Source organism: Hydra vulgaris, chromosome 08, assembly GCF_038396675.1.
Source record: "Hydra vulgaris chromosome 08, alternate assembly HydraT2T_AEP".
Taxonomy (NCBI): Eukaryota; Metazoa; Cnidaria; class Hydrozoa; order Anthoathecata; family Hydridae; genus Hydra; species Hydra vulgaris.
The window spans coordinates 37,967,954-37,977,850 of NC_088927.1; the positions used below are offsets into that span (position 1 = coordinate 37,967,954).

The 9,897-nt window shown below is 27.5% G+C and overlaps 1 protein-coding gene across 1 annotated transcript; it reads right to left on the minus strand.

Moving 5' to 3' along the window:
- Positions 1–957: 957 nt before the first annotated feature.
- Positions 958–6,623, minus strand: LOC136083810 (uncharacterized). Its single transcript, XM_065803637.1, has 2 exons — positions 6,490–6,623; positions 958–3,262 (listed from the first exon to the last, which is right to left on the minus strand). The coding sequence occupies exon 2, from the start codon at positions 3,063–3,065 to the stop codon at positions 2,286–2,288; it is 780 nt and encodes a 259-aa protein (XP_065659709.1). The 5' UTR covers positions 3,066–3,262; positions 6,490–6,623; the 3' UTR covers positions 958–2,285.
- Between the last annotated feature and the right edge of the window lie 3,274 nt (positions 6,624–9,897).

A 9,897-nucleotide genomic window follows, 5' to 3' on the forward strand; every position in this document is an offset into this window, starting at 1 on the left:
ATAATATGTTAACCTAAATAAAGAAATTAATGTTAAAAGAACAGTTTGTTCAAAGATTGCAACTCCATCTGTTGAGTAATTTTTTGTAGAAACTTAACTTTAGTAAAATATTTGATATAAAATTAAATTAAGAGGCCAGTCCTTAGACAAGCCCTTCCAAAAATTGATAAATGGAATTATCAAAAACAGAATTAGCAATTTTAAACATGTAATAATCCATAATGTAATAGAATAATTGTAAAATGCTATTGAAAAATACTTTTTAAACAATTTTAATTTGTGTGTTGGCAAAATTTTTGTTTAAAAGTAAAAAAATTTAAATATATATATATCATTTATTATAATTTTTAAGTAAAATATTTAATAAACTAATATTTAAAGCATATTTCATTTTACAATTGCAACTCCATCTGTTGATTAACGGTTTTATAAAAATCAAAATGTTCCGAGAAATAAAGAGACATTTTAAGAATAACAAATTTATTATAGAAATTAAAAATAATAATAGTTACAATCATCTTCTCTTGCCAATGAACAAAAATAAAGAAATACTTTATAACCTTACTTAAAATAATGATAAAATGCTATTGAATATTATTTCTAAGATTGTACAGTAATGTGTTGCTAAAGTTTTCATAAAAATGTTAAAAAGTTAATAGTTTTACAATGAATTTTGACATATTGTTTATCTATTATATGCTAACAGATTTTAAAAAAGAAATGATAAAAGAATATATTGTTTCAAGACTGTAACTCCATTTGTTGGCAAAGTTTTTGGAGAAAGTTAAAAGTTCCGAGAAATTTAAAAAGTTCCGAAAACAATTATTTTTAAGAATTATGCCAAAAATTTATGAAACAAATTAATATAATAGTATTATGAAACAATGCAGACAAGAAAACATCTGACATGAAACATAAATTAAAAGACTCCTATTCTTTATGCTTATAAAAGGCCATTGTGTTTTAAAATCTAAAGATAGTAATGTCATCTGTTACAAAATTGTTGTTCAAAAGTTCCGAGAAATTACAAGATATTTCAAGAATTATTCTTTTATTTAACAAAGTAATAATATAAGTGAAGATGATTTCAACAATGAAAACTCAGAGTGGTAAAAATTATTTTATTCCCTTACTTTAATTAGCTTTACAACGCCATTGAGTATTATAAATTTAAAAATAGTAATTTATTAAACAAAATTATTTAATAAGTAGTCTTGATGTACAAAACTTCCAAAACCAAAAATGAGAATAAATTTTACACTTTTACTTGAAGTTATTATAAAACGCCTTTGATTTTTAGTTTCTATTTCTAAAGACAGTAACGCCATCTGTTGGTTAACTTAAGAAGTCAAAATGTTCCGAGAAATAATTACATATTTCTGGATTTCAAAATTTTTAATACAAAGTTATAACATATTAGAGTTAGAGCGTTGTCAACCAATCATACTATGCAAAGAAAGAAATTGACAATTGAAATTGTTTGTTAATAAAATGCTATTGAGTAATGATATTTAAAAATATTAACACCATCTGTTGGCAAAGTTTTTGTTCATAGTTAAAAAGTTCCGAGAAATTTATATAGTTCCGAGAAATAACAAGACATTTCAAGTATAATAATATAAGAAATTTATCAAACAAATTTATAAAATAGAATTACAAAGCGTCAAGAAAAAGAATCTTCAAATAAATAAGCAATGTCAAGCCTCTTACTCTCTATACTTATAAAACGCTATTGAGTTATAAATTCAACAGATTGTTATTCCATCTGTTGTCAAAGTTTTTGTTCATAGTTTAAAAGTTCCAAAAATTTTCAAATTTGAAATGTTTCGAAAAATAATGCAGCATTTCAATACTTACAAATTTATAATACAAATTTATAATATAGTAAGTTTAAGCAACTGATCAATTAATGGATGGTAAAAATATTTGAAAAAGTCAATAACCTGACTAAAAACTTCTTAAAATGACATTGAGTTTATAATCTAAAGATAGTAACACCCTCTGTTGGCAAAGTTTTTGCTTAAAGTTGTAAAGTTCCGAAACAAGCTAGTTCTAAAGAATAAAGTAAAAACTCTTAAAATTTATATTATTTCGATACATTTCAATACATACCTAGAAATGCCCAGTAGTTCTGATAATTTTACTTAAAACCTTTGAAATAAAAGAAACCAAAAAGAAAACTAATTGTGTGCTTTAAACAAAAGTTATTTTATTAATCTCTGTTATCAAATTCATAATGATATTTTATTAATTAAGAAAACTTGTCAAAATTGTCAACAAAAAATTTAAATGTCAGATGATGAACGTCCTGGAGTTGGTGGATGAGAAGGGCCAGCAGTTGGTGTGCGAGAAGGACCAGCAAATGTTGTGGCAGTTGACTGAGTAGAGTGTGAGCTGTCTAGTGGAACATCACCACCATCATCATCATCATCATCACCAATGTTGATGACTTCTCGAGAAGACAGTCGGTCCAATGCAGATCGAGATATTTGACTGCTAGTTTCTGGCTCAAAAATGGCCCGAGATGGCAACCTTTTTGCAGCTTCTTCAGCCATAGTAGCAAGTTCTGCTTTGGTTGTCAAATAGTAGGAATGAAACGTGATCCTGTCAATGTTTTGCTGAATGTAAATCAATTTTTTCACATTCTCTGGCTGGAGCTTTGTTCTTTTTGCGCTGACTATATTACCACCTGCACTAAAAATTCGCTTACATGGAGCAGATGAAGCGGGAATACACAGCCATTTGCGTGCTGCTTCAGACAGCAGAGGAAATTTGTCTTTATTGTCCCGCCAAAATTCAAGTACTGGCTGTTTGGTAGCTGGCATTGCTGAAAATATCTCCCACTCAGTTTGAATCTTGGACTTGGCTGGAACAGTAGAAGGTACTTCTATTTCTGATTCTGGTTTTTCTATAATTTCAAAAAAAGGATCATCCATGTCTTCCAATACTGGATTGTCAACAGGTGGATTATTACGTGACGGTTCCAAAGAAGCCAACCATTCTCTATGACTGACGTTTTTGGTAATTAAAACATCAAACCAATGTTGTAGCTCTTTCCAAGGCATCACTAAGGTTAAGGCACTCAGTTTCTTTGCAACTGTCAATGGAGTCTGTGACTGCAAGATTCAAAAGATGGCCTGCACACCTAAGTGAGTGATTCACATTTTTGCACTTGGGAATTGCAGCAATCATGTTGGATGCATTGTCATGAGTGCAAGCTACGTTGCCAGCTCCGGAGTTTCCAGGCAAAGTACTTACCAAGCTGTAAAAAACAAATTTAAACTTTTACTAATTATAAAAACAAACAACAAAAAAACAAAATTTGTTTTACAACACAAGATATCAAAATTTCTCGATTTATTTCAGTATACCTTTAAATTAATTGAATTAAAAAGTTTCTTGGTTAATAATATTAGTCCATGTATTTGTATTTAAGTTTTTTAAACTACAAAATAGAGATTAGCTTGTTTTTTAGTTTCAAGCTGTCTCTGTACTTTTTCACTCATCTTAAAGTTTAGTCTTATATCTAAAAATCTAAAAAAATCTAAAAATATTTAAAAAGTTTGAATACTTTACTGTACCAATTAAGTTACCAACCCTTTCCCAAAAAATTGAAATCTTTTAAAAGATTCGTATTAAAGTACAAATATCGTAGGAAATACAAAAATATTCGTAGATTACTTTTTGCAATTCCAATTTTATAAATATTAAATACAACCCCTAAAACATTATTTTATAATTTTAACTTACTTTTCATTGTATTATCCTAAACATTTTTATTCACTTATAAGATGCAATCTGTCATTGGCTTCTACAAACATGTCCTGAAATTCTGAGCCAAATTCTTTTACAACAATAGCAAGTGCAAAAAAAATTATTTCAAGGAAAAAGAACTTGTTTATAATGATTTCAACTTTATAATGAACTTTGAGTTACTTCATTTAATGATTCTCGAAGTTATGAAATGTCCGAGTTGCTTTTCTTCAATTTTCATACAAAATTGTCCTAATAAAAGAATGGGACTTTGTTTGACCTTAGAACTTTGCTGTACTTCCTGTGATTGGTGTCATTCATTTCAAACTTCCAGACCTATTTCAAATCTTTTCAATAATTCTGTAGGAAGAGATAGCTATGAAATAAATATTCTTTCTGTATTAGTATTTAGAGAAATAGGTGAAGGTTATGAACCAATGAAACTATACCACCAGCTCATGAACATTCCTTCAATTACCTCCAATGCATATGATAAAATTAACAAAAAGTTATACAATGCTTATGAAACTGTTGCTCAACAGGTTACTAACAAAGCAGCATTTGAAACTAGAAACTTGATTAATAATAATGCTTCACATGATGATATAATTCAATGTCAAGTTTCAGTTGATGGAACGGGGCAAAAAAGAGGTCACTCATCATTTAATGGTGTTGTCACAACCATATCAACTTTAACAGGCAAATGTATAGATGCTGTTGTGTTGTCAAAACATTGTAAAGGATGTATTCTTTGGAAAAACAAAAAAGGAACTCTAGAATATGAGGATTGGAAAGCCAACCATAAATGTCTTGCTAATCATCAAAGATCATCTGGTGCTATGGAAGGTGCAGGTGCAATTATTATTTTCCATCGCTCTGTCGAAAAATATAACTTACAATATACTAGTTATTTGGGTGATGGTGATACCTCATCATATTCTGCAGTATTAGCTTAATGCCCATACAAAGATATAGAGATCAAAAAAGCAGAATGTATTGGGCACATCCAAAAAAGATAGAAAGTCGTGGTCACGCACTGCGTCAACGTCTATGTAGAAAAAAGTTGTGTGATGGAAAGCCAGTAGCAGGAAAAGGGAGGTTAACCGAAGGCACTTAACCTTTCACAAAATTATTTTGGAATGGCTATTAGACAAAATTTAGGTAATATATATCAAATGAAAAAGGCTGTATGGGCAGTGTTTTTTCACAACTCTGATATTAAAGACATGAATATACGTCATCAATTTTGCCCACGAACTATTGCCAGCTGGTGTAAATGGCAACGTGACCATATAAGTGGACATAAAACATATAAACCCAAGCTAAGCTTGCCATTAGCAATAAAAAATATTCTTGTTCCTGTATTCAAAGACTTAAGCAGTGAAGAACTACTTAAAAAGTGCCAACACGGTCTAACACAAAACAATAATGAGGCATTAAATGCCTCTGGAATCTGGAAAAGATGCCCCAAACACACTTTTGTAAATAGAAACATTATCGAAATGTCAGTAAATTCTGCAATTATCAATTTTAATGAAGGTACCCATGGAATTATTGGTGTTTTGCAAAATTTGGGAATACGTATTGGACATTTTACTCATATCAGATTGATTAACCGTGATAAATGTAGAATTAAAAAATGTACAATTAAGTCTTCACTTACTTCAAAATCCCAACGACAGAAGTTGCGCCATCAAAAAAAGGGTTTAATGATAAGGAAGCTCAAATAGAACCATGCCAACCTTATTCTGCTGGATTTTGTTAGTTTTTCATACTTTATAGTTTACTTTTTTTGTTATTAAACCTTCTTTTGCGTTTTTCTCTGTTTTTGATTTTTGCGTGTTATTGTAACATGGTGTTATTGAAACATGGTGTTATTGAAACATTTCAATAACATGGTGTTATTGAAAACATGATATCTTGTGAAGTAGAAAAAAAATCACTTAAATTTTTCAGGAAATGTTTATTATATTATTTTGTAGGGAATGACATTTCAAAGTTTAAAAATTATTTTCCAATCTCTTTATTTAATAATTTTTAGGCCTAAAAAAAATTTTTTTCTACTGTTTTATAGAAGAAATTCAATAGTTATTGATGTAATGAAATAATCTTAAAATCCCTATGTCATTACCTTAGCGCACATGTCTAAAACATGTGCAAAAAATTTCATAGGTTATGCATTAAAATATTTCAAGATATTGTGTTTTGAATAGACCCATCAAAAAGATGGGTTTTTTGATATAAGCGAGGCAAAATAACCGAGACAAAACAAAGTTAAGTATAAAAAAGCATTCTCATTTTATAAATTTTGTATTAATATCAAATCGATTATTTTTTTCAAGTTTTAAAGAATTTAGAATATTTGGTGGTGTACCATCTTAAATTAATCTTTTTTTCACAAATAAGCAACAAATTTTTTGAAAACTTAAGTACAATTCATAAAACAAACACATGAAATTCATAAATCATTGTTGTCTCCACTACACACAAATGCAAGTTCAAAGAAAAGCTCAAATCTCTCCCATGGGATATGTCAAAAATGGAAAAGTATGTCACAACATTTTTAGTATTTTTTACCATAGTTTGCTCTTATCAACATTAGCTGTCATGATTCAATAATATGTACTCTAACACATAATATTTCTTTCTTAAAATATAAAAATACAAAAAATTTCGTATATAACCATTTGCAGTACAAAATATATGAACATAAAGTAATAAAATTCAATTTCTTACCTTTTAAGATGAAAAATCCTCTTTTAAAATTTGATTGAAACTTTTCACATGTGACCCTAGTTGACTTTTTTTGTTTATTTTTAAAATCAAAACAAATTTGCAAGTTAATACGCAAGTAAAAGTAGAGATGCGCAAATAAAAATTAACATCAAAAAATATTTTCAAGTTTTGTATGTTTTTTAAAAAAAATAGTTATATTATCGTTATCTCTCGATTTGTCTCAAAACGTATCGAAATCAATCGATTACTCGATTGATTTCGAGAATATAACTCAGCATGTCTCGAAACTGCTTTTCGATACTGAGAACATAATTCGCCATAAATCGAATCTTTCGATTCGATTAAATACTCGATTGAATCGAGATAATAGAAACAGTTTCGATAAAATCATTTCGAGACGGAGACCTTTACCCCTAAGTCACTGAAGTTTGTTGTAATATATTAAATTCACAGTTATATTTAAAATTCGCACAAATACGGAGTATTTTATGAATTTTGTATAAAACTGAATATGACAACAAAAAGCTTGTTGATATAAAAAATGAGGTATCCATAGCAATCAATAATAAAAAAATATCCTTCGAAGCGGAGACCTTATATTTTTACTAATTCCAAATTTAGTTAATATAACAATATCGGTTAAATTCTATATTAGTTTTTCTTCAAAAATAGCTGTTCTGGTCTGTTGTGCATTGCACCCCCCCTCTCTCTCTCTCTCCAAACTTTTTTCCTTATTTTTGAACTTTATTATAAAATATAATATAAATTTTTGTAAATATAACATAAAATAAATTGAAAAAAATAACCCTTCCCCCTCTCCTGACATAAAAGCCCGTTCCACGATTACAGATTTTGCTAAGTATACACCATTAAAATAGATATTGCAGTTGCAGTTGCAAACAGTTGCGAAAAAAAGTTACATACATTTATTCTTCATAGATATACACATTATGTAGGCTACATAGTTAAATGTCAGTCGCCGTCATTTAAAAGTTCTAGAACATTTTCAATTAATTTTTCATGAATAGTTGAGTAAAATGAGTATCCAATATAAATTACCGTACGCCAACTTTAATAAATATATCATTTTATTAATATTTGCATCAAACTTTAAATTATTGATGAACTAATGAAGATTTACACAAATTATTTAAATTAAATGTTGTAAAAGTAAAATGGATCAGATTTAAAAAACACATAGAAATTACAATTTTCAACACAAAAAAAACCTAAACAGATGTAAAAAAAAAAAAAAATCAGAATAAAATATAGTAACAATAGAATAATAAATATAATTTTAATTTAGTTAGAGACTTTGAACAATGTTCGAAAAAAAATTTCTTATATTTTCAATTTTTGAAAAACAGTTTTGTCCACTATCTGGCCCACTGTGCAATGTAAACAGTTTTACACCGTGTAACCAATAAAGCTTACGCCGTTTTATGAAAAACATGATTTTGTAAAATGGTGTAAAACTGAAATTATACTTTTGCAAAAAGGTGTAAAACAGCTTTACACCGTTTTATACTGTTTACACTAAAACGTTGTAAATTTAAACTTTTTGTCTAAATAACTTTCAAATAGCTCCGTTTGAAGTTATGCAAACACCAAAACGGTGTTTGCATAACTTCAAATTTTACTCCTTTTAATTAAGAGTGTACACTTGGGAGGTTAATTTTTAATAAAACGGTGTAAAATAACACCATTTTATATTTACTACACCGTTTCAAAAAGGTGTAAAAATCGAGTACTGTAAAGTTTTTAATATTTACACCTTTTAATTAAACGGTGTAAAACGATTTAAAACAGTCTAAAACAGCTTTACACCATTTTACACCTTTTTTACAAAGGTGTAAAAAAAACATCGCAATATTCGATTTTTACACCTTTTTAAAACGGTGTAGTGATTAGTTACGCCTAGTTACGCCTCTACACCTAATGCCAGTCTATTATTTATAACAAAGATGTTCTTCTGCTCACAAATTTGATCCACAAGTTTAGTGTCAATGTGCAACATTCCTCTTATAAAATCTTTTGTCTAATTAAGTATAAGTAGTACCAGGTATACCTAAAATAATTATATTTTGTTTTTAATTACGAGATTTTTTTTGAGTTACATAAATTAAAATTAAAGAGAAAAAGTTTAATTAGTTAAGTTTTCAAACGTAATATTAAAAAATATTAGAGCATTAAACTGCTTTCAATGGTAGGAAGCTCTCTATCCGGTGGACCATTAATGGGGTATTTTAGGAGATAACGAGTTTTCATTGGATTGGTAAAACAAGAACATTTTTTACTTTCATTTATTTTGTTTTAGTCAATATTTATTTATCTGGAAAAATAAAACTAGTCTATATTTATACAATGTAAAGTTTAATAATTTATATATATGTATATATATATATATATATATATATATATATATATATATATATATATATATATATATATATATATATATATATATATATATATATATATATATATATATATATATATATACATTAGCCTGTGTCAAAAAATATATATAAAAAATATTATACTCTCCAATCTTAGTCATTTGACCCAATTTAAACTAAACAATTTAAACTATTTGACTAAATTTAAAGTTTTAGATCTGTAGAAAACGATGAAATTTTAGGGTTTTTTGTTCCCAGCCTCCAATATCGCAATTTTTCGCAAAGCATGATTATTTGACATAAATATAAATTAAAATTTTAGATCAGTAGGACTAGCAGTGACGGATTTATGCTTCCAATTTTATTAAATTTTAAAAACTGCTAACTACTCTAACCAAAATAACACAAACAAATACGTGTCGCAAAAAAATATTTCTAAAAAAGTTACACGAGAAGGAAACCATCCGTTATGAATAACCAAACCAAGGTATTTTTTTTTAAGCGAAAAATGTAAACTTATGCATGTAAAATTGCGTTTATGATATTTAAAAAGAAACAATTGGCGTTTATAATACAAGATATAAATACAGATTTATTTTCACCCATTTTCAGGGTTTTTTTTAATGAGTTGTTATATAAAAAGCCATCTTGCCCCGTTTTCCCCTATATCCTTCAGTTAATTAAGTCCTGAGATAATTTATATATATATATATATATATATATATATATATATATATATATATATATATATATATATATATATATATATATATATATATATATATATATATATATATATATTAGGTTATATTAGATTAAAATTTATTAGAACAGTGATACATGAATTAAAGGACACACAGATTCATAAATATGAAGAACTCTGACAATGTACCCAAGAACCACATGATACAAATGCTAGATAATTTACAAAATATATATATTATATATAATACCACATATTATATATAACACCACATTTATTATTAATTTCCAGTAGTTCCAAACCAAA

Excerpts from the sequence above, each read along its gene's own strand:
- LOC136083810 (XM_065803637.1), bottom strand. The coding sequence starts at position 3,065 with ATGCCTTGGAAAGAGCTACAACATTGGTTTGATGTTTTAATTACCAAA.